At 49.5% G+C, this 24,053-nt stretch overlaps 9 protein-coding genes across 9 annotated transcripts; 6 read left to right on the forward strand and 3 right to left on the reverse strand.

The window, feature by feature from the left end:
• Positions 1-67: 67 nt before the first annotated feature.
• N7487_001234 (armadillo repeat protein) lies at positions 68-3,174 on the reverse strand (the record flags this gene model as incomplete). Its single annotated transcript, XM_056868982.1, has 3 exons — positions 68-1,057; positions 1,116-2,812; positions 2,874-3,174. The coding sequence occupies 3 exons, from the start codon at positions 3,172-3,174 to the stop codon at positions 68-70; spliced, it is 2,988 nt and encodes a 995-aa protein (XP_056733766.1).
• A 1,452-nt stretch (positions 3,175-4,626) lies between these two features.
• On the forward strand, positions 4,627-5,721 carry phoB (regulatory cyclin phoB; the record flags this gene model as incomplete). Its single annotated transcript, XM_056868983.1, has 1 exon — positions 4,627-5,721. One exon carries the CDS (start codon positions 4,627-4,629, stop codon positions 5,719-5,721), a length of 1,095 nt encoding a protein of 364 aa, XP_056733767.1.
• Positions 5,722-6,846: 1,125 nt separating this feature from the next.
• N7487_001236 (putative tRNA-specific adenosine-34 deaminase subunit Tad3) lies at positions 6,847-8,494 on the forward strand (the record flags this gene model as incomplete). The annotated part of the gene is made up of 2 exons (XM_056868984.1): positions 6,847-6,917; positions 6,976-8,494. 2 exons carry the CDS (start codon positions 6,847-6,849, stop codon positions 8,492-8,494), a joined length of 1,590 nt encoding a protein of 529 aa, XP_056733768.1.
• Positions 8,495-8,639: 145 nt separating this feature from the next.
• On the reverse strand, positions 8,640-9,773 carry N7487_001237 (sodium:calcium antiporter; the record flags this gene model as incomplete). Its single annotated transcript, XM_056868985.1, has 2 exons — positions 8,640-9,554; positions 9,606-9,773. 2 exons carry the CDS (start codon positions 9,771-9,773, stop codon positions 8,640-8,642), a joined length of 1,083 nt encoding a protein of 360 aa, XP_056733769.1.
• A 1,214-nt stretch (positions 9,774-10,987) lies between these two features.
• N7487_001238 (mRNA-binding ubiquitin-specific protease UBP3) lies at positions 10,988-13,571 on the reverse strand (the record flags this gene model as incomplete). Its single annotated transcript, XM_056868986.1, has 2 exons — positions 10,988-12,997; positions 13,056-13,571. The coding sequence occupies 2 exons, from the start codon at positions 13,569-13,571 to the stop codon at positions 10,988-10,990; spliced, it is 2,526 nt and encodes an 841-aa protein (XP_056733770.1).
• Positions 13,572-14,338: 767 nt separating this feature from the next.
• N7487_001239 (RING-type E3 ubiquitin transferase MAG2) lies at positions 14,339-16,470 on the forward strand (the record flags this gene model as incomplete). Its single annotated transcript, XM_056868987.1, has 2 exons — positions 14,339-14,596; positions 14,662-16,470. 2 exons carry the CDS (start codon positions 14,339-14,341, stop codon positions 16,468-16,470), a joined length of 2,067 nt encoding a protein of 688 aa, XP_056733771.1.
• Positions 16,471-17,559: 1,089 nt separating this feature from the next.
• On the forward strand, positions 17,560-19,321 carry erg4 (c-24(28) sterol reductase; the record flags this gene model as incomplete). The annotated part of the gene is made up of 4 exons (XM_056868988.1): positions 17,560-18,593; positions 18,645-18,976; positions 19,033-19,250; positions 19,310-19,321. 4 exons carry the CDS (start codon positions 17,560-17,562, stop codon positions 19,319-19,321), a joined length of 1,596 nt encoding a protein of 531 aa, XP_056733772.1.
• A 531-nt stretch (positions 19,322-19,852) lies between these two features.
• N7487_001241 (dienelactone hydrolase family protein) lies at positions 19,853-21,073 on the forward strand (the record flags this gene model as incomplete). Its single annotated transcript, XM_056868989.1, has 6 exons — positions 19,853-19,913; positions 20,009-20,092; positions 20,152-20,303; positions 20,419-20,670; positions 20,747-20,858; positions 20,919-21,073. 6 exons carry the CDS (start codon positions 19,853-19,855, stop codon positions 21,071-21,073), a joined length of 816 nt encoding a protein of 271 aa, XP_056733773.1.
• A 985-nt stretch (positions 21,074-22,058) lies between these two features.
• Positions 22,059-23,334, forward strand: N7487_001242 (chitin synthase export chaperone; the record flags this gene model as incomplete). Its single annotated transcript, XM_056868990.1, has 7 exons — positions 22,059-22,088; positions 22,163-22,198; positions 22,277-22,367; positions 22,446-22,533; positions 22,590-22,683; positions 22,735-23,068; positions 23,120-23,334. The coding sequence occupies 7 exons, from the start codon at positions 22,059-22,061 to the stop codon at positions 23,332-23,334; spliced, it is 888 nt and encodes a 295-aa protein (XP_056733774.1).
• Between the last annotated feature and the right edge of the window lie 719 nt (positions 23,335-24,053).

Consider the following 24,053-nt stretch of genomic DNA (forward strand, 5'->3'; position numbering starts at 1 on the left):
TTCCTACAGTACTCCAATTCATCCAGAATGTCCACGGTAACAACTCTAACCATAATAAAGATATCAACTATGCGGGAGACAGTTTGTTCAACAAAAGTAGCGCAGTCTTTGTGCGCTCCCTTGTGTCTAGCTCCGTGTCATCCTCAAGGCTAGCCAGCCGTTCCGCAAAACCAAGAGAACGAAGTCTCACTGCCCGCTCCCGGCAACCTTCATGGTCACTCTGGTCTTCTTCGTAGATGAGGTTGATCACTACCCAGACACAGTTCGACCGAATGTCCTTGTGGGAATGGTTGAAATAATTGCCTAGAGACCGCAGCAAATCACGGTGGAATGTGACGATGCGCCGGTGGCGCGGGTGTCCGGCCGCCAAGTGGATGACGAGAGCGGCAGCTGCGTTGATAATCTCATTGGGAACATGGAGGGACTGACTGCTGGAATCCCGGCGGTGAGGAAGTTGGATGGTACGTGGACGTAGTGTATCTGCAATGGTATCGAGGAAATCATTTTGACCAAGCTCTCTGAAGAGATATTCGATCATCTCAGGTGCATCCCGACCACATATCATGTTGCGCAGTAAGTCAAATGTCTGCTCCTGGACAGCAATATCGTCCTGTCGAGACTGTGTGGTTTGGGCCAGGTTTCCGTGTAGAACGAGTTTGCGTCTGCGTCTTGCATCAGGAAGGAACATGTCCAAACTCATTTTGGAGGGAGGCATGGTATCGGTCATCTTGAGGTCCTCGTCCCACTCCGCTGCATCATCCATGGGGTTCAGAATATCGACCTGTTCGCCAGCTGAGTTGGATCGGCCCATGGCAAACCCGGGACTTTGGTCTGTCTCCTCTTCCATCCCCCGGCGAGTCACTGCGCGGACTGGATCCTGGGAGATGATCTCCATAATCCATTCTGGGCCTAAGGTCTCGATGATGTTCATTCTGACGTCGTTTGCAGTATCATAAACCATGTGCTTGAGAGCCCAGAGCGATTCAATCTGTAATTTGGTGTTGGGTGAATGAGCATGTTCGCAAAGGATGGGAATGATGTTGTGGGAAATGATTGCCTGAGAAGATCATGTTAGCTGCAAAGTTCATGAAAACAAAAGATAGGCATCTACAAACCTCTTTCATGGGACTGAAGTCCAAGGCCAAGTTACAGATCGCAGCCGTTGCTGCAATTTGCACTTCGAGGTCAGAATGGCGAAGAAGGGCAAACAGCGGCTTAGCTACGCCAGCATCAATAAGACTAGTTCTTAGCACGCTCACGGATCTGGTTAGCATCCGAGCTGTACCACAAGCGGCCAGAATTGTCGGAATCGGATTTCCATCCTCTGCAGTATTTCTGGGTGTAGCAGCATCAGCCAGTGCGTCACTGGGCCTTGGCTTGAGAGCGTCGATGATGTAAGGGACCACACCATGTTCGCAAATCGCCTTGCGGTACTCATCCTTGAATGGGACGAGTGCTGCTAAAGCCTTGAGAATGTTCTCTCGGTAACGCATCACATGGCAAAGGGTCGGGGAGTAACCGGAGGGCCCGAGGCGGCACTCCTGCGAAAGAGACTCAGGGTCCCGGACTGGGCCATCTTCTGCGTGCCACATTGGCCGGGATGTCTCCGTGATCGGGTTGTAAGTCTCCTTAAGAAGTTGTGAAAGTCGCTTAAGCGCATTAGCTTCTACTGCGTGTTTCTGCAGTTCCTGGTCGTCCATGACCAGGTTGGCTAATACGGCAGGGGCCTCTTCTTTTAAGCGTAGGGTTGACGAGAGCAGCCCATCATGGATGGCGCCTTCTTCATCCGGTAGTCGGACGTTCTTGTCAAGCATACGAATCAAGATGGGAATTAACAAATAACTGAACATTGGGACGCGATGCTTCTTCGCCAATCCTAATCGGAAGAGGGCCGTGACAAGACGAGCGGCCATCAACCGTGCCATACCATTCTCTGAGCGAAGAATGCAAAGCAGCCATGGGATAATCGAATTCTCGTCGTCTTCTGGGACAGGAGTGTCAGACAGTGAAAAAGGTGTGGGGTAAGAATGGCTGTGTCGGCGCTGGGAGCCCCCATGCCCCAGAGGTGGGAAATTGGCAGAACTGGATGATGATTTCGTGTGTGCTAGAGGAACCGAAGGTAAAAGCTGTTCTATGGGGTTGGAGCCAAGATGACGGGGTACTGCGGAGCCCGACAGATATGTGGATCCCCACGGACCTTTCTTGATGTCTGATGGGGCAAACCCAGCGACTTGTTTTGGAAACACCGTCACAATGGCAGGTGATGACAGAAAGTGCTCCGCCCTCCATTTTGATTGTTCAATAATAACAGCAACCGCACGTAGAATCGGTGCTAGCTGGGCGGATTCGGGGGCCGGAAGCGGTAGATCCTCCAATGCGCCAGGTTCTTTAAGGCGATCCTCCGCACCGGGCAAGACAAACCCTTTGGCCACAACAAATGAGGCAATCTTGAGCGCCAAAGCATCCAACACCCCGGACTCTGCTAGTGCCGTCTTGTGGGTTTCCTCGGTGCATAGCTTGCCGATCAGGGCGGCTGCTAGCTCAATCGTGGCCTGGCTGCGCAGGTTTTTGTACTCCTGCGAGATTATACGCCTGAGAGAGCTGATATTTGCAGAAGCAAAAACAAGATCCGCAAAGTGCGTATCCCGAGGCCATTGTTCCTGGCTTTGCAGCGGTATCCGGTCTGCAATTATGTTCAGGAGTCGTAGAATGGGAAGACAGAATGAATCTGGACAGTCCGGAGACGAAAATATTGAAAGTAGGGTCTGGGGGATATTGCTGGCGAATAGTGGGGTGAGAAACGTCGGGCCACCTGCTCAGTACAGTCAACGTCCGTCTTGGTATATTTGGACATGGATCTAGTCTTCACGTACCTTGTGCCAAGCTCCCAACAATTAAAATGGCTTGAAGGCATGCTTCATAGTCTTCTGGGGCTTTTGGCGTAAATTGGCGTTGGTGCGATATCAATTCATTAAACTCGACCGTTCCCGGCCACCTCGAGGTCAGCAGCCGTGCCAAAGCTGGTATGATTCCCTCGACAATGTAGGTTTCCTTGCGCTGGTCATGGCCAATCAGTTCATTCTTCAGAGTGCGCAAAGCTGTAATCTGAGAGGAGGCCGATTCAGCGCTCTGTAGCTGCAGCAGAATCGGCGGTGCGGCCGCTCGCGTCATCATCTAGCGATCACCCCCTCCCAGTGGGAGGTGCTCGGCGTTTCACTTTGTTAAATTAATGAATGAGTAAAGAGGCTAGAATGATATCGAGGAAGTTATCTCCGTCAATGTGAAGACTGTGTAAACCTGGATGTACAACATAGATATGATGCCTGACCGGAACTGTAGAGCCGGGCCCAGAGGTACTCCGCACTTCAGTTCTGCCGAAACATACCGCCTCTGAAAAGTGGTCCCGGATTAAGGAAGGACCGCAGTACTCGGCCTTAATTGGTCTGAGCCATGGCTACAGAACATCCATGGATATTTGTGTGTTGTATACATTTAGATACTGCACTTAAACTAATAATATCTGCATAGAAAAGTTATTGTCAAGTGTGAGGCATCTGAAGTCTAACTCTACAGATTAGCATGGTTTCCAAGATTATTTTGCCTTGGCATGAAAAGAGGAGCGTATTCAATCCTACAAGGGTATCACCTGAGTAGGAATGTATGGATATTAATCAATATTTGGCTGTGGGGTACCCCATACTAGTACTATATACTCCCCGCACTGAAATGTATATTAAGTAGCCTCCAGGGCTATATAGTGTAGGCCATATTGTAAGGCCTTGATCGTTAGTTAATATCAGTTCTCACCTTTATGCAGCACTGCAGCAAATCTGACATACTGCTGATCCGGGGTTTGGGAACGGATATTGTCAGGACAATCATGTAGATCGAATCATTCTAATTAGGCGCCATCTACGATATATTGCATCTAGAACTCTAGCACTCCAACAGAAGTACAATTGTATACTTGAATTCTCTTGGCACTTTAACCCAATGCAGCTTAGAGTACCGGTAGTTTACCCCCGCTTCCCGGCGCGCTCGGTAGTACAACATAAAGTCGCATTAGATGTAAAATGGTATAGGGTGCTATACCAGACACAGGAGGGTTGTTTGAACAGATTAAAGATATATATATACTCTTGAACTAACTATCCAAGATGTAAGGAATATGTATCGTTAGATATAATATCTATATAGTACATTAATATATATTAATATTAATACAGCCAAGAAATACTAGTAGCCCAAAAAAATACACATACAGTCACATTACAGTAACCGGCGGCATCCAGCCACTGACAGCATCGATGTAATTACCTCACTGACGAACTTTGAAAGAACAAGATTTTCAACCGGCTTTTTTGCCCCCTTCCTATTCTCTCGTCCAAGGTCATTCGGAGGATTATTCCCTTGACCACATACCCCCTCTTTCCTCTTTCCTTATTTGTTATAATCTTGCAAGTTTCCCCTTTTGCTTTTCCTCTCCTCTAAGCCTCTGAGGATGAGGCCGGCCGTGCACCCACGCCATCCACAGCGCGCCCTGACTGTGCGCCCACGTGGTCTCACCTTGGACTGTGAATGCTCAGATTCTCAACATTCCTTAATAACCTAGTCACACCCTAAACCATGTTGGCGTCTTCGCCTTCGCCTTCGACGGCTGCGTTACGCTCCCCGCTTCCTTCAACTTCGGGGTCGCATTCCCATTCACACTATGAGCCGACTGGCGCTCCACAATTCAATAGTCCTCGATCCTCGCGTTTGGCTATTGACGAACTCCGGTCAGCCTTGAATCGGCATACTGTCGATCCCTCCTCTCCTGAAAGTTCGGATCTTCAACGCAGGCGCGCATCTTCCTCCACCGACACTTTAAAGACCCTAGTCAATAATTCGGTCTTGGCTTCGACCCCCCAATCAGCCATTTTTTCCGCTGCGACTGCAACCACCCCAGCGGCTGCCACGTCCACAAATCCTCCGACTTCCTCCCCCGCCCCCTCGATGCCCGCCCCTACCTCCGGTTCCAACAAGCGCAACAGCCAACGGGACCATCATTCGTCGGATGCGACGCCAACGGAATACGATGGCGAAGATTTGGAGAGATCACAGTCCAAGCGCCTGCGACCTTCCAAACCAGATGTCAAGATGTTGCCCACGCAATATGAACTGGCCGACCCCCGCGACATGGTCGTGCTGATTTCCAGCATGCTCATGGAGCTGATCCGATTCAACGACAAGATCCCCCTCCACCAGGGTCGTTTGACTCGCTTCCACTCGCGCTCTCCCCCTCGAATCTCCGTGCAAGATTACCTCCAGCGATTGACGACCCACGCTACTCTCTCACCCCCTATCCTCCTCAGCATGGTCTACTACATCGATCGACTCTGCGCACTGTACCCCGCATTCACCGTTTCCAGCCTGACCATCCATCGGTTCCTGATCACTAGCGCCACAGTTGCTAGCAAGGGACTCAGCGACAGTTTCTGGACCAACAAAACGTACGCTCGAGTTGGTGGCATCGGCATGACGGAACTGGCCATGCTCGAACTTGATTTCCTGTTCCGAGTCGAATGGCGCATTGTTCCACAACCGGAAGTGCTAGTGGACTATTATCAGAGCCTCGTCGATCGATGCGACGGGTTTGAAATCGAAGGTGTCTGCCAGAATGGCAGTGCGAAAGCCGGGGTAACGGGTATTGCCCCAGCAGCCGGTCCTATTCCAGCATAAAGCTGGACCACGCCCAATTACGCCGCCCATGCGAAATCTGCACAAAATTACGCAAATTACTTTCTGCCCTGGACCACTCGGGCCGGTCTCGAGTCAAGCCATGGATGAGTGGATTCTTCTGCCTATCACCCGCCGAGTCACTGGCGGTGTGATTTAATACATACCACTTGCATTAAGGGGGGATGGTGTCGGATCTCGATGCACCATTGCTTTTGATCTAATAAGGAGCACCGGCATCAGAAATGGCGCTTTTAGAACAGGAATCTATCTCAGCATATACTAAAAGGTCGATGGGAAACACCTTGTTCTTTCTTTTCAGCGATTTTTTTTCCCGCAGGGTACTCGGCGTTTCATGTCTTAGGGGATGATGGGTGATATCCATGATCAAATCGCCTATCGTCTGAACTGTTTTTTTTTAGAACCATACAAATCTCAAATATCCACTCATACCTCGAGCATTTGAAATTGTAGATCTTCCGCGTGCTATGTATGCAGGTACAAGAATAGTCGGCTGCTTATGCAGCCTTGTCGGGCCTTTTGGTACTACATATGTTGTAGGAGTTTTGGTAGACTTTTTCAAGGCTTTTTTTTGAACTACATTTGAACAATAATAGATGTTCATTCATACTAAGTAAACTCGAAGAATCCGAAACTACATACTTTGTATGTAACTAGTATATTATACCTACCTAAGTAGAGACCAAAGACCCAAAACGGTCTAGCGGCAAACCCGTGGGACAGACCAAGTTTGCACTGTTTGTTCTTTAACTTTGTATAGCTTTCTTCTTTTCTTCGAGTCCTCATGTGAATGCTTTCCTCTTTCACTGAATTATTGAAGTCGAGGTCGGCAATTGAGGCCCAAGTGTGCAATTCCAAAGCACTATCACTTACAACCACTTTTAGGCTATACTATTGGTTGGGCATCCTGAAACCTATCTTGACACATTCTATTTCACCCCGCGCCTGACTGGGTGCCATTCGAGATAGCTAGAATGGACATCGAAAAGACAATTAGAGGCCTCAGGCCCCTTAGTGGGCAAGTGGTCCCTATTCGAACAGTCCAAGAGACGAGGCCCCAAGAGGAATTCGGTATGACCTACACTATCGCCCTCTTCTTGCGACACCATGATTAACCAAGGATTAGGCGATGCCTTTGTCGCAGAAGTCAATGTGAAGTCTGCATCCAAGGTGATAAAGTAAACTACCGACTTGCATACTTTGCCGGTTCGAACACCACATTAATCGATTCCTTAGGGCTATCGACACGGCTTTCCCCAGAGACCCTTCCCTTCCGCTATCCCACCTCCGTCGCTTCGCCAAAAGAGAATTGCTCCCACCGCCGCTGAGGGCAGCGATTGAAAGTCAGAGCGTTCCTCTAGAGACCCCGGCACAAACAATCTTCGTCCTCATATCACCACCATTGCCCGATCTCACCACAGTCAAGGCTCTGCTCGCTCCGTTTGCGCCAAACACAGCGCCGGCCACTACAAACGATCCTGCGACTACAAATGAAACGCCAGAGGAAGCTTCACCCTCCGATCCCCCTTCCCCTACTATTCAACTTCACCCAATCAAAATCCCCCTTGCACCCCCCTTCAACACAACTCAAGCCGAAAAATGGACCAAGACCCTCTGGCCAGTCATATTCAACCCAGCAGCACCCCGCTCAACTGTTGCACCGCCCCCTCAGACCCTAAAACGCGCACAAGAATCTATTGAACCACGAGCAGGGTACTACTTATCCCTCGCGCGCAAAGTAGCAGAGGAAGCAGAACAATCTGGGCTAGGCCGTGGCGTAGGCGCAGTGATAGTCGACCCTGCCATTGAAGAAGAGATAACCGAGGCAGGTTATGAGGCCGGATATGACACTACATCAGAATGGGACGAAGCAGTCCTCGCAGTTGCCGGTGATGCACGGTACTCTCGATCCGAGGCGGGCGCGCCATCCCAGGCCCAGCTGCACACTGGGGTAGCGCCGAACCCAGCGAGCAAGACATACGATGCAGATATCGAGGGCGGGCCTGAACTGCACGCGTTAATGCGTGCCGTCGAGCTGATTGCTCGTTGGCGCCGAGAACACGATTGTTCTGACGGCATGCCTGCATCAACAGCTACTGCGGATTCATTGAAGCCAGAACTAAACCAGCCAGAGCTGAGCGCCCTCGAATCATACTTCTTATACCGACACCGTCCTGGTGCATCCCCCAACTCCTCAAACCCACCTCAATCGCCGTCCTCTCCATTGAAGAGGAAACACGAAGTCCCGAATCCCGAATCCGACTTGACTATCGACACCTCTACAGACCCCTCGCAATCCCAGCTCCAACACCCACCTCTCCCCGCTCCTCCCCCATCTACCGTGGTACTTGCGGATTCTTCTACCACAGCTACAACGCCCGCAGCTCCGCGTATTCGCACCCGCTCGCAGGGTGGCTACCTCTGCACAGACTTGGACGTCTACCTTTCCCATGAGCCGTGTCTCTGCTGCTCTATGGGCATGCTTCTCTCCCGGTTCCGCTCTGTCATCTTCCCTAGAAGTGGGAGGTTAGAGAGTGGCGGCCTGTCTTCTGAGCCGGCCGTTGGTCCTGTGGCCGATGAGCGTGATCAAGATGCAGAGGCTGATACTTCTGCGGTTGATGGACAGGAAGAGAGGGGATACTATGGGCTACATTGGAGGAAGGAGTTGAACTGGAGGGCTCTTGGATTTGAGTTTGTGGAGGATGGGGAAGTGGAAGCCAAGAGCGATGCTGGAATGCCTGTCTTCCATGCTTGATTGCATATATTCATTACTGTATAACTCGGTTCACTATACGTCATATCGAGTATAGCCTACATGCTATATACATCCAACTCCGTACATTTGGGTGTTTGTGCTGAATTGGCCTTGCGATAGTTGCGCCGAAGTGGGATGCCCTGATCTAGCGCCTGAAAACGGTGAACTCCATGACCAAGAAAACCACGTAGGCGGCAAGAAGTACCAGGCCAGCCATTCGGTGGGGTCCTAGAAAGACGACCACAACAAGTGACAGCGAGGACACCCATACTGTCACCAGATCAAACAGAACAAAGGTATCTGACCCATCCAGGGGGTTTCCCGCTACCGCAACAACACCGACGCATAGCGTTAGTAGGAAGATGTTACTCCCTGCTGTGGTTGCAACAATTATGCCTCCTTGTCCACGAAATCCGCTGAGCATCGCAACCAACTTCTCCGGTAGGGTTGTGACAAAAGCAATCACGGTTAATCCAAAGACAGTACCTGACAGATTGAGAGAGTTGGCGATAGCACCTGCGCTGTGGGCAAGGATGTACCCCGACAAGGAGAGTGCTAGCAATCCGAAAATAAGCTGGATAACATGATGATAAAGCGGTCGGGGAGGCTTTTTCTTTTTCTTGTCCACATCTGTATCTCCTAATAGAGGGGAAGACTCCGAGGCTGACTGCCCGGCACTTTGCCCCAATGTTGGTTCGCCATGAACATCGATTGATTCGTCGTCACTGTCACTTTCACTGTCCGACAGCTGAGGCGGTTCACTGATACCTCTATAGATGGCAAATCCAATAGAGATGATATAAAAGGCGAAGAGAGCGATGAGAAGCCCACCAGTAACTCTATTCAGCTGATGAAAGTATGCCAAGATGATGAAAACAGTCGTGATGAAGAATTGGAGTGCAGAGTATATCTTCGCACTACTGTCAAAGGGACTATCGCCTGGATGACATAAAAGCCCGAGCGAAAAGGCACCGAGGATATTGGAAATTGAAGATCCCATGACATTTCCTAGGGCTAAAGGGGTGTGACCTTGCAGGATTGCAGCGACAACAACAGCGAGCTAGGGAGAGCTTGTCAGTATAGACCGATTGGAGAAGCTTGAGCTATGTACCTCTTCGTATTCAGCCCCAGCAGTCAAAAGGGCAATGAGAGTTGGGGAGATGCCTAGTCGTTGTCCTACAATTACAGTGTGATCGATGAATTTGTCTGCACCATAGTCAAGAACAAAGACCCCGGCGATTAGGACTGCCGTGTTGAAGAAGAGACTGTCCCAATCCATGATATAGGTGTTGGAATGTTTAGGTAGAGATGTAGTTAGCCGTTCAAGTCTTGTCCCGAGTTATGTGTATTGAAATTACATGCCAATACACGCTACGATAGGTGGAGATATGCATAAACTACGTAATATTTGAAATAATCCATAGTACATGTAGTTAGGTGGTGATACTACTACTACTACTACTACTACTACTACTACTACTACTACTACTACTACTACTACTACTACACTCTGAAGATGACTTTGAAACTTCATTTGAAATTTTTTTTTGGGTAAAAACAGGCTTTTTGACATACCACATCAGGTATTCTGCGTTCTCACGCAATTCAGACACCCAACCTGTAACCTCCACACTCCAATCCTCCAATCTCCACCGAGGTCTGCATCGTTAACCTCCCTTCTCTTCCCAACACGAGCAAGAAACGCCCCTGACGCCCCAGGCTGAACAATTCCAGCCTCCTTCGACACCCTTCTATGCAGACAAAGCAATCAAGATCAAGACAAGAAAATTCGTGACTTCGTCACAGTATCTCCTGTATCGACGCCAGATGTCGAATGACATGGCAAAGTACATAAAGAATTTGGTAGGAACAGCATGGAGATCCATTCTTTTCGTCCTGGGCATGTGTGTGATAGAGCCAATATGGCTTCGAAGAATGTGTCCATGAGAAAACGGAGAGGGGTATAAACCGAGGTCGATATCCCATAAGATACAGCCCAGAGCTCGACGAAAAAAAAACTATTGGCTCAAAAGACAATGGGTTGTGGACTAGCAAATGATTCGGGTTCATCGCACTGGAAGAAAAAAAAAAGAGCAAAAAAAAGAGGTCAAAACGGAGTTGGGATAAATGCTTTTGTGAAGCAAAAGTGAGATATGATCAAGAAGCCTTTGGGGAGAGAGATAGATGTCAAGGGACCGCCGCGCCCTATATTATGTTCTTCTCCCCAGATGGCTCCATTGTAAACAGTGTTTCATGTGCAGAGGCGAGCTGTAAACACAAAAATGGAACGAGCTCGCCGAGATTGATGGGTGTTATGTATGACCTGTCAATACAGGCGGCAGATAATCCTCTGAAGTGAGGATCAAAATGCATGACTTTGTGGAAGACACAAAACTTGATGTGTCGTAGGATTTAGTGGGTATGATGCTTTTTCAATGCGTCGTTGAAGAACGGATGCCCAGCCTACTGGTGAAGCTTTCGGGTCGAGGAACCTCAATCCATTCGCTGGTAGAACAATAGATAGGCCACTTTGTTGTCACGGGAGCCATAGCGGCCCAGGGGGGTTCGGGACCCGGAGGGAGCGGCGGGAGGGGGAGTGACTGCGTTCACGGATTTCTTGCTTGCATGTCCGTTGGCACCATTGCCATTGACCTGGCTCCAGCCCTTATCGCTGTCAGTCAAATCCATGTCGTCCTGGTCGATATGGTCGAAAATATTGCCGTTCGGGATCTTTCCGTGCTTGTGCTGCTCAAGAGCAGCAGCGAGAAGCTTGGGGTCTTCCTCGCCACCGGCTTCCGCCACGTCCTCACTGCGAATGCGACGGATAGAGGTGTCGTCCATGCGGATCCATTCCAAGCCTTCCTGTCGCCGAACATCGACTGTGTAGTGACCGCCGCTGGCGTTCTTGCCGTGGTGGTAGATGACACCCATAAGGCGATACTTCGGAGGACCTCCCTGGGATGCCATGGCGTTACGCCGATGAGGTGGGAAAACCTCCCGTGGAAGCTCCAGGTCTAGGGGATATCCAACCTTCTTCCAGATCTTCTGAGTGGCACCCGTGACATTATCATACTGGAAGCGTTTGAGATGAAGAATGAGGACAGGGGGCAAGGTTTCGATGAAGATTTGTTTGGTGGCGGTGATGTTGGGTCCTCGCGACGAGTTGAAATCACCCTGGATGCTTTCCGGCTTTGTCATTCCCTTGAGCGCATCGAGAATGTTGTGAACGTCATGCGCTCCAATGTCGAGTTGCAAAGGTTGGTATGGTTCCAATGTGACAGAAGTTTTGTTGCCAGGGACCTTGAATTCCGAGCGAAGCTTTCCCCCAAAGATTCTGGTGACCGGCGACTCAGCGGCAAGAGAGCCAGACAGTTGGGTGACCGCTGATTTTTGCTTGTGGCCAACTTCTAACCAGCCATCGACGGAAGAATCGCCACTTTCCTTCGCTGCAGTGCGCGATTCGGCACGAGCGCACTCCTCATGCATTTCCTCCAGAAGGAAGCCTAGGAACTCTTGAGCATCCTGCTGATGTCCACGTCGCATGTCCCTGAATCGTGGCAGCTGTCGAACCATCTCATAAACAAATTCAGGAACGAAAGACTCGCCATATTGCTCAAGCTCATTGGGCTTCAATCTGAGACGAAGTTGGTCTTCGGAAGTAGCCGCGTCAATAACACGGAATTCTTTCATAAACATGATCATCGCATCGATCAAGGGAAGATCGCTGTGGAAGGTGTGTGCAGCACGTCGGCCAAGATGATCAAGAAACTGGTAGAATGGGGTACAAGAAACAAGAATTTGCAACACAGAGTTCATGTAGCACATGTTTCCAGTGTTGACCAGTCCCCGAGGCTCAAGGAAAGCGATCTTGTCGCTGTATTGAGTGACATCTTCTCCTAATTTGCTCAGGACATCTGCAAGGGACTTGTTTTTCTGAACAGGCAATCCATGTGGCTCAGCCAAAGCGGCGGCGGCGGCGGCGCTTGCTGCTTTTGCTGACTCCTTCGAACGGACCAAATCAGCCCAAGACTTGGGTGCAGCTGATACGGGCGAGATTGTCTTGGTTTCGGTGGAAGGAGTTTTATCAGATTCGACCACTGGGGCAGGAGTAGCAGGTTCAGTTGATTTAGGAGTTTCAGATGCGACGCTACCATCTTTGGCTTGGCGACGTGGGGTAGATGGGACATTGGGCACCACTGGAATAACCGGAGCAGGCTTTGAGATTTTCGACTGTGCCTGTGATCTCGCAGCTGATGAAGGAGTGGTGGGTTGTGTGGAGTCTGCATCTGACTGTTGGAATGTGGTGGTTGTTGGGGTTTGAGGTTCCGAGGATTCTTGGGTGGATGAACTTGATGGTTGAACCTCTTCGTTTCCATCTCCTTTGATGACCATGTGCGTGTCTTTGGTAGGAAGCTCAACCGATGATTGCATGACACGGCCCTTGCGACGCCTGCGAGGGATTCTGGCCGGGAAGGGCTGCTCAGGAACAGAAAGCCAAGGAATCTAGACTGACAGTTAGAAAAATATACAATTTTGATACAAGATGAGATCAAACACTTACTGGTGCGGCAAAAGTGGGCTTCGGGGGCAAGTTTGACTGTGGCTCCCATCGCGGTGGCGGCGAAGCGATGGGATATCCCTGGACCGAGTGCGGTAGAACAGCAGGGTATTCCTGAATCTCGGGCTGAATGGGCTGGATCGATGGATGCATGACGGATGGAGACATTATCGGTTGCAGTGGAGTCGGAGTTCTTTGATGCATGGGCATCGAATGAGGAATATGCGTGGGCGCCATGACAGGCTGCGAGTGAGGATAAGAGGATACAATCATCGGTGCATAGGGCGCCTGGTATGGACGTGGGGGGCCCTGGATATGTCCATATGGTGGGTACCAGTAAGGGTATTGCTGAGATGAGTATGGTTGATGAGGCATGTGGCCATTCATATGAGGAGGATATCCCATGTACTGTGGTGATCGCATGTGGGGAGGCGCGGCGTTGTAAGAGAAATCTTGCTGGCGCCGTGAAGGAGGCATGGGCAGCTGCCCATGCGGCATGGCAGGGAGGTGGTGATTCATCTTGGGCTGGCTAGAGAAAGAAGTTGTCTTGACGTTCGGTCACGCGTTACCTCAAATGAGTGCCATGCGCGATAGCAGTCAAGAGGAAAGAAAAATCTGGAGCTGCTGGCGCATTTAGGCAGCCATCATGGCCTCAGTAAGAGCTGTTGGATATGTTGGAGAGTGGGAGTGTAGGATGAACTAGGTCAAAAGAGCTGTTGGGGTTGCTGGGGATTGGTTGGAAGGAGACTGGCAAACCAGATCGGAGTGAGGAAACAAGAGAAAGAAGCAGATCGCTGTACAAGTGAATCTCTAGGCGAAGAGAGCCGACAGGTGGGGGTGAGAAGCGAGTGAGCAGAAGTAAAAGAAAAAAAAGAAGACCTCTGATTCACCGTCAAACGAAATGAAGCTGAAGGGGACCGAGACCGAATTGGGTGTCGGGACTTGTTGGGTCACGTGACATTGCGATTTGTAACCCGAGAGGGGCGAAACTAGACCTTCACGACATCATCTGGCACCCTGAGGGCCGTCCCTCGATCCTTACTACTATTCTTACATGGCCTTTAGGGCCATTCATTCTCGTTCACCTCTTCTGGTTCATTCTGAGGCATCTGGTGGATCACTCGATCTACTGCCCGCTAGCTGATTGCATCTTATCAGTTGTTGGCTTTATCCAGTCCCCCATAGCACACCCCTCATCTTCTATTTCGGCCAACTGGCTTGTTTCGTCCCTCTACCTTGTTGGATTTGTTGGGGTCTCACTGTTGCAGGACAAATACCGCATAGATATGTCATCCAATGCAGGACAAAACCCGCCCCCTTCGAAAGCGGTAAACATTCCAAACACGGTCTCGTCTACTCCATTCCACTCTGCAGCTCTAGCGGACAACAGCAGCTCTCAGAGGCGCGTAGGAGGCCCTGCAAGCTCTCGGCCAGGGGTATCATCGAAGACTTCAGCCACCCCAAGGAATAACCAAGCTCGGAAGAGTCAACATAACCGTCAAAGAAAACCTCGGTTATTGGATGATGACGAGTACAACGAATCGGTGGGTTCACAGGTCTATCTTCCACAAGAGCTGCCTGCTGACCCTGGAGGCGTTATACTATATAGGCCGCCATGAAATCCACGACTAGTCGGAAGGGACAGACGTCCATCACTCACCTGATGAACTTTTCACTTCCACCCCGCCCGCAATACCAAGCACCTCCTCGCAACATTCGACGGTATACATCCTGGGGAGCGGGTGCAGTAGACAAATCGCGTTATGTCCACGCGAATTACCGGTTTATTGTGATGCCAAATCAAAATTTCCATGCTCAGGCAGCCAATGCCGATGTTCATCTTGATTGGGCCTCGGTCCTTCAAGTGCTGGTATCTGCTCAAACACAGGCTGCTAGTTGTCCCATTTGTCTTTCTACTCCGGTTGCACCACGGATGGCCCGGTGTGGTCACATCTTCTGCCTCCCATGTCTTATCCGATACATGCATTCATCCGACGACGATAACACAGTCCCTGAAAAACGGCACCGTTGGAAGAAATGTCCTATCTGTTGGGACTCCGTGTATATCTCTGAGACCCGACCTGTCAGGTGGTTCCGTGGCCAAGAAGGTGATCTTCCCGTCGAAGGTGGTGATGTTGTATTGAGACTTGTAAAGCGAGAGTCAGGCAGCACTCTTGCTCTGCCTCGTGATGGATCTGAGACACTTGGTCCAGGCGAGGATGTTCCGTGGTATCATGTGGCGGAAGTTGCCGACTATGCTCGAATCATGAAAGGTGGCGAAGAATATATGACTGCCCAGTATGATGCTGAGATTGAAGACCTGCACAGACAGGAAGTCGAAGACGAGCTTCTCTTTGGTGATGAGAATACTTGGACTCGAAAAGCAATTGGTTCCATCAAGGATGCCAAGGAGAAGCTGAAAGGCATTGGCAATCCGCCCGAGGTCCGGCCAGTTAAGGAACGCACTATTGCACCCACGCCGGCTACATCAGACGAAGCGGATCATCTCTCTAAAACCTTAGACGGGGTCCATCTCGATCCTGAATCCAGTGCCAAAGGTAAAGAGAAAGGCTCCAGCAAGCAAACACCAGTGTCTTCCGGGTCAGATCAACCATATCACTTTTATCAGGCGTTGCCTCAGTTCTATCTATCGTCCTTGGATATTCGCATCCTCAAGGCGGCATTTGGGGAATATTCTCTGTTCCCTGCAACTATCCTACCACGGGTGGAGCACATATCAACAGGCCACATCGTGGATGATGAGCTTCGCAAGCGAGTGAAATATCTCGGGCATCTTCCGCAGGGATGTGAGGTTAGTTTCCTGGAGTGCGACTGGAGAGACGTGGTTGTCCCCGAGGTTCTGGCGCGTTTCCGCGCAGAGACTGATAGACGCCGAAAACGTAACCGGGAAAAAGAAGCCCGGGAAGAAAAGGATCGCATTCGCGCGGAGAAGGAGGAAGATGACAAACGGTGGGCAGCCGCTCGGCGCAAGCGGCCAAGCATTGGAAGTGCCAGCGTCAGTGAAGCTCCATTCTCTGCTCATGACTTCCAACCACTTCCTCACAACGTGGATTCTACATTGTTTGACCCCGCCGCTGCCTCCTCGGCCTCTCCTCCACGCTCATCATCTGGATTCGGCGCATTGGCTTCTCCTTCCACCAGTCCCCCCGGTCTCCGCACTGTTTGGGGCACGACGGCAGTGGGTTCACTGTCACCAAGCCTTGGGGCTCAGCGAGCTATACACAGTGACGGGTGGCGGCAGGGCTGGGAGGATGAGCTCTTTGCCCAGCAGGAATCTGAGCTGCTCGCTCAGACGGCATCTGGGGACCAAAATACCAATCCTAGTGCGGGTAAGAAAAAGAAGAAAAACAAAACTAAGATTACCTTGATGGCCACTAGCAGCCAGAGAGGGGCATAGGCTTCGACGAAGCCTCGTTGTTTATTGTACTTTTCTCAATTCCCATTGACCTTGTACTGCATTATCATATATGGTCCATTTTCCCGACTCTTCGGGTTGTTGACTTAGTACCTGTGATTCTCGCCTGTGCCTATATGTTATTCTACTGGTACTGTTAGATTTATTAGAATATTTGAATGAAACAAACACACAATTACATTTCTAATTCAGTACTCTGATCCATTTGGCTTAATATGATATAAGAGACGTTATATAAAAGAACATGCCAGTGTCCTTTGAGGGGTATTTCCATATGTATACAAATGCGGTAAAAAGTCCAAAGCATAATACACCGTCCAGGGGTCTTTTCTAATGTTGAGATATACTAGGGGGTAAATTTGCATAGATCTATCTACAAAGTACGGAGTAGGTAGGGTTTGCTAAATTATCAAAATAGGCAGTTGACAACGAGCTCCCCCACAATGACACACTCAACCAATTCCAGGGCTCTCTCTTGGTAAATTGTCTTTGTGGGGGGAAATATTTCTTAGTGGAAGAAAAGCATTTAGCCCCTTTTAGCATCTATGAAAGGGAAATCTATACTATACTACCCAAAGTACACCTTGGGTTCTCTCTGATTTTTTGTTCATACAACTCTCACTACTCAACTAATACTACTACTACAATTACTATGAAAAGAATACAAAGATTCCATTATAGACTCCAAATATACCCAGATAGATACCACCTCAAATTGGCCGCAGATTTTAAAATTAGTCATTATGTAATCAATTAGGATGGGGCCCGCGGACAAAGTAAACATTCAGGGCATTCCTGTTTTTTCACCCTCGCTCCTTTTTACCCTCAGTCATTCCTTTCCGTACCTTCAATTGCAGTCGGAACCTTGGTCTTCCGATTGAGCGACCATGACTTTAACCCGCTCTCAAACGGGGAAGACCCCTAAGTGAGTAGTTTCCACCGGATCTCTGTTGCGACGTATCCACACCCTGGATCATCCAGGGTTATATCTTGCCAATCCCCGGAAATTTTGGCTTGCACATAGTAGGCTTTTTGTCAAGCTAATTTGGAATTCTGTCTTCCTCCAGAAAAATGGATCGTCCCGGCTTCATTGAGACCCCCGGCGGCCGTCGTGCCACCCGCAATAGTTCTGTCTTCGAGGGTAGCGAGCATGAGGTTGCTCCGTCCCCCTCCCTAGAAAGATCTAAGTCCGCCTCCCGTCGTCGTACTTCAGCCAAGGTCAAGATCGAAGAGGATGATACGCCGGTAAAGGTCACGACCAATGGCAAGACTACCACTCCTAAGCCCAAGTCCGCATCGCGCGTGGTGGACGGCTGGGAGGAAGGTCTCGATCCTAAGGTGGATTACAGCGGACACTTTGAATTCGGTGGCTCCTTGGGAGTTCTGTCCATGATGATCGGATTCCCCATGCTCATGTACTACATGTGGATTGGTGCCACTTACTACGACGGCAAATTCCCTCGCCCCGCGGAGAACGAGAGTTACAGCGACTTTTTCGCACACTTGGTCAATCTGGTCTACACCGGCGCTTTCCCATCGGTCAAGGCATGGACTATCTACTGGGTTTTCTTCATCTTCGAGGGTGCCTGTTACGTGCTTCTTCCTGGTGTGAGCGTTACGGGTCGACCCCTGCCACACATGGGTGGCAAGCAGCTGCCATACTACTGCTCTGGCGTATGGTCTTTCTATACCAGCATTACATTGGCACTGATTGCGCACGTAACTGGGGTCTTCAAGCTGTACACCATCATTGATGAGTTCGGCCCCTTGCTCACCGTTGCCATCCTGTCTGGATACATCGTCTCTTTCATTGCCTACTTCTCGGCTTTGGCGCGTGGCGCAGAGCACCGCATGACCGGCTACCCGATCTATGACTTCTTTATGGGTGCTGAACTCAACCCCCGCATGTTCAAGATCCTCGACTTCAAGATGTTCTTCGAGGTCCGCCTGCCCTGGTACATCTTGCTCGGCCTGTCTATGGGTGCCGCTGCCCGCCAATGGGAGTTGTATGGTTATGTGTCCGGCGAGGTTATGTTCCTTGTTATGGCTCATTACCTTTACGCCAATGCCTGCTCCAAGGGTGAGGAGTGCATTGTTTCCACCTGGTAAGAGTATCTCCGGCCCCAGCATCATGATAATTTCCTAACAGTTTACAGGGATATGTACTACGAGAAGTGGGGCTTCATGCTGATCTTCTGGAACTTGGCTGGTGTGCCTCTGAGCTACTGCCACTGCACCATTTACCTCGCCAACCACGACCCTGCTGAATACCGCTGGAACCGCTACTTCCTCGCCTTCCTGTTTGTCGCCTACCTGTTCGTCTACTGGGTGTGGGATACCACCAACAGCCAGAAGAACCGTTTCCGCCAGCAGGAGCGCGGTACCTTGGTGTCTCGCAACACCTTCCCCCAGCTTCCTTGGCAGACAGTGGAGAACCCCAAGACTCTTACTGCAGCTGATGGCTCAAAGATTCTTGTAGATGGGTGGTGTAAGTTCATGCCAAATATCAAAATCTTACAAGCTCCGATACTCACAATCGTATAGATGGCAAGGCCCGCAAGATCCACTACACGTGCGATCTTTACTTCGCTCTGAACTGGGGTTTGATTACCGGATTTTCAAGCCCGTTCCCTTGGTTCTACCCTGTCTTCTTTGCTTGCATGATCAGCCACCGTGCTCTTCGTGACATCCAACGGTGTCGCACCAAATACGGTGAGACTTGGCTCGAATACGAACGCCAGGTGCCTTACCTGTTCATTCCTGTGAGTAACTTGATCTTGAAGGCTTTCCCAGCGTCTGTGGCTAACCTTGTATACTATAGTACGTCTTCTAATCGCAGCCCGCTGCGTCCCCTTGGACTCATTGGAAGCTCAGTAGTTGGGAGCCCAGGGGATTATTTTCTTCTTCTTTAGGTCTAAGCAGACCATCCTTCAGCCATACAAACTTGGTGTATCATATGTATAAAACAAAACGTCAAATAAACTATTAATACCTGCGTCGATTATGAAGCAAGATGTTCGGGCCATCGTAGGGTGGTCTTAAGTTATTTTGGAATCCACCATGGGGCTTTTTATGACTTTGTGAACGATTGTGACGAGTCACGGACTACGAAGTTAATCGAAATGTGAAGAGATAATATTCTATTCAATTCCATAATTGCTGTTTTCAAAGGCAAAAGTAAAGAACTCTTCGGAGTACATTAAACCGGGTGTTCAGATGTTGGCCAGTATCAGCACATGACTGCCCCGCGTGTGTTATCGATAATGATTTCGCCGCGCCTCGTGTGTATTCCTGAGGTCATTTCAATTGATTTCTCAATTCTATTTCAATATATTTCTATCCTTGAAAAGAAAAGAAACACACTATGCTGATCCAAGAATCGTATCATGATGTCCCCACCACAGCGGATGGACAGGGGACGATGCGTATGTACACTATTGTCCCCTCTTATATAGCACATCCCCCCCCTCCTCTATATAACCATTGCTCCTTTATAATGCCAATTCTAACAATTTACCAGGTATCTATGTCTTCCACCCAACAATCCCGGGCTACCCCAAAGCCCGCTTCCCCGGAGTCGTAGTTTTCAGCGAGATTTATCAAGGTTCGGATCCCCTTTACGATCATTCCCCCAAGACCTCAACTAAAGCTCACGATCCGCAGTAACGGGCCCCGTGGCACGTTTTGCACGCCAGATCGCAGGCCAGGGCTACATTTGTGTCGCTCCTTCGAGCTACCATGAATTCACTGGTCCGGAAGCTCTGAAGTATGACGCGGAGGATACGGACAAGGGGAATGCATGGAAGATTGGCAAGGTATGTGAAATAACACAGCTTCCACGAGCACATGCTTTACTTGCGTTTCCTATTCTTGTTCTTTATTGGGCTCTTCTTGGGGGAAGTTAATTTTCCGCCGCTGACTGTCTATCAGAAACTTGCCGCTTATGATGAAGACGCTAGTCTCAGCGTGGATTATCTGCTTTCGCTACCCACTTGCAATGGACAAGTTGGTGCCACGGGCATGTGTCTGGGTGGCCATTTGGCCTATCGTTGTGCGCTGGATAGTCGGGTCAAGGCGAGCGTGTGTTACTTTGCCACGGATATCCACAGCAAGACCCTTGCCCTCGGCAAGAATGATGATAGTTTGGAGAGAGCCGGAGATATCAAGGGTGAGATGTTAATGGTATGTGGTGAAATTTTCTATTTTCTATTTGTCCCTATTGTTCTCATTTGGGTCAACTGCTAAACAAAATATCTAGATCTTCGGCAAAAACGATAACCACGTCCCGCCCGAGGGACGCGATCTCATCCGCAAGACCCTGCATGATAAGGGCGTCTTGTTCAGTTTCTATGAAGTCGCCTGGGCGCAACGTGAGTTGAACAAATCTCCTAACACCAAACACAAATGTGCTGACGAGAAGTCTTATCCAGATGCCTTTATCCGTGATGAGCTCAGCAAGGGTCGGTATGATCCAGCTATTACCAAGGTCTGCTTTGAGATGCTCCTCGAGCTGTTTGGGCGCACCTTGAAGCTGGATCTGGGCGATCATGATGGGCAAAAATTGGTGATTGAGGATGTTTGCTAAGAGGAACGTTCGAGTATTGTCAAACTGCATGGGGTACCGTGCAGAAGGGGCTGATTCGCTAATATTGGATGTGAATCAATTGATTTCCAATGGGACTGGATCGAGTTCTTAAGGGGTATACTTCCATATAGTAAGTACCATGTGGATATTCCGTAGAGGTACAGAGTACAGAGTAACGGTACAGCACTGCAGGCACAAAACATGATCGGGTGCATATATCACAATCCAAAAATTTTATAAATGCAAAATTCAGAGAGGATCATATGTATCCACAGGTGCATTTACTAAATGGTGGCTTGAATCCATCTGGTCGACCTGGCGACCATATATTATTGCCTCCAGCAAGGGTCGAGGTAAACCAGTTTGTTCCCAAAAAGAAGGGGGAAAAAATAGAGAAGAAAAGAAAATAATATCAACAGTAGGTCTAGATAAGATCTGCAAGTATCCAGAATATCAAAGGGAAACAGAAAAAAGAGTCCTCTCTACGGAGTACACACAGCAATTTTATACGGTTGAATACCTCTCCGGCTATACGTAAGACGGGAAGAGTGTTTCCACGGATGTACTATTATTAGCCGACTGGACCCAAGGATTCATTTGCCAAATTGAATTTGTTTTGATTTTGCATTTTGAATCGAAATTCGAGCGAAAACTTGGAAGAGACGCCTTTTTTTTCCCCCTAAGCACTAGCGCCAGCCCTGTGAGTCCCCCGAGTAACCCGTGGGGATCTTCCAAGGTTGATTTCTTGTTTCCCCTCACAGTTCGCTCTCTTGCACAGCTACTCACACAGTTTGACTTCTCTACTTCCTACTTTTATTTCCACTTCAACCTCAACCTCAACCTCAACCTGGTTTCACTAGAGATCTACCGATCTGGACCGGTCCTCCGCGCAGATCAGGTCCCCCATCTTTGAACTTTTAAGTCTCAACAGTCTTTGTCAATATTACCTCCCCTCTTTGACTCTCGCTTGAACCTCCAATTCACAATGGGGTCCACTCAATTCGGGAACTTTCACGTAAGTGTAGATCGACCTGGATATTGACTCTCCAATGGGCAGATACTGACCGCACACCTGTATGGGTACCACAGAACTTCTGTCGCGACTCAACCCTACCAGTCTGCAATGTGAGTGAGATCTGTTTGAAAACCCCCTATTATGACTCTATATAATTGTCAACTGACTGTATCATTCGTCGCGTACAGCTTCTCACCAATGAAACTGCGGCTGTTGCCTTCGGCTCGTGCGATCTGACCGGCATTCCTCTCACCGGGGAGAGACATCTTCGGAACTTAGGTACGATCTACGAAGTCGACACCGAGGCCGATACGATTGGGGACAAATGATATGAGCACGATGGCTGATTTCTGATAGGCTCGATTCTCCTCGCCTTCATCGCCATTGTCTTGACCGCGGGTATGATATGGAGATCGGACAAGAAGCACGCTGCTGTCGGCCGGAGGTATGGAATATCTTTATTCGCCATGGAACTATCAACTGACGAAATGGTGCGCGCAGGGAAATGCAATTGTTTTTGCTCGGTTTTATCGTCATTGAGATCTGCGAAATCTTCACAGTGGGTGGCTTCCCACTGAACGACGCAGCCCGAAAGGTAGGATTTCTACAGGATAGATCCGGGGCCTCGGCTGACAGAAGCATCTAGGGGTTTTCTGCAGTACACATCGCCGCGATCACGGCTACTTCCTGGGTCCTTCTCATGAACGCACTTGTCGGCTTCCAGTTAATTGACGACGGCACCGCGGCTTCCATCGGTCTCATATGCGCATCTGCCGCGGCCCTCTTCATCGGGACAGGCTATATTGCCTTGGACACCGGATTCGATTGGACCGGCCGTTTCCAGTCAAGTCATGAACCACCAAATCGCAACATCGCCCTCTACGTTCTATACCAACTCTTCCCGCTCGTCTGTCTGGTTTTGTTCTACCTCCTGGAGGCCGTTCTAGTGCTTCGGGTCCTGGGCGAGTTCCGACCAATGCGTAAGTACACCACATTGGACTCAAAATGACCATGTGCTAACGGTGCAACAGTGTATCTCACCGGTGCTGGCATCTTGTTCGCGATTGGTCAGGTTTTCAACTATGTGATCAGCACCCACTTGTGCCAGGCCACGGATGGCAAGATCAATGGAGCTTTATTCGAAACTCTCTTCACCCTCCTTTCTGTCTCCGGGGTCTGGGGCTTCTGGAGCAGTATCACTGAAGACGACTGGCCTCTGCCCGTGGGTGGCGGTGGTTACAACTGATCTGATAATTATGCCATTTGCATCATCTATGACTTTGCTTCGTCAGTTTCTTGCGTGCGAATTCTAACGTCTCTAATTATTTTTCTGCCACACATAACTTTCTTCACGCTTGTTTACGAGCCCGGATGTTGAACTGGGATTGTCGACGTTGTGATACCCCATTTCCTTGAGTCATGTTTCACGATTCACCTGCCATCTCTTGCTTTTACGGTGGTTACCATGCCTTACTTTATGACTCGTTCCAGCCTATCTATGTTTTATGAACTTACCCGGAGTTCTGATCTCCTGGTCCAACTTCAGGACGGCCACTTTTCCGTCGGCGTTTATCCGTTATTTTGTTTCCGGGCAGATACCTCCTCACCATGTACTTAGTTGTAACCCATGTCAAATAATCGACTTTAGCTATCTCACCTTTTCCGAGTTCATCAGCCCTAACTAAAACAGCCGATTCCCACCCATTCATGGGAAGGCTTTTGTGTAAACTCCTCTCGGGTCTCTTATATTGACTAGGTAGTATCTGATGCTACCTACCTACGCCGATATGGACCTTGGGGAAAGACATTGGGGAAAGACAAGCCTTCTAATGCAACTCAGTGTGACCACCTGGGTATGCTAGTTTGCACTTCGTCCGTATTCCCATCTACCAATTGGCCCCCAATGTGATGTTCGTGCCGAGAGTTAGATGTCCGTCTCTTTTTTGCTGAAAACGACTCTAAAAC

This window comes from Penicillium crustosum (assembly GCF_028827405.1).
Source record: "Penicillium crustosum strain IBT 35664 chromosome Unknown utg000001l_segment0_segment0, whole genome shotgun sequence".
Classification (NCBI taxonomy): Eukaryota; Fungi; Ascomycota; class Eurotiomycetes; order Eurotiales; family Aspergillaceae; genus Penicillium; species Penicillium crustosum.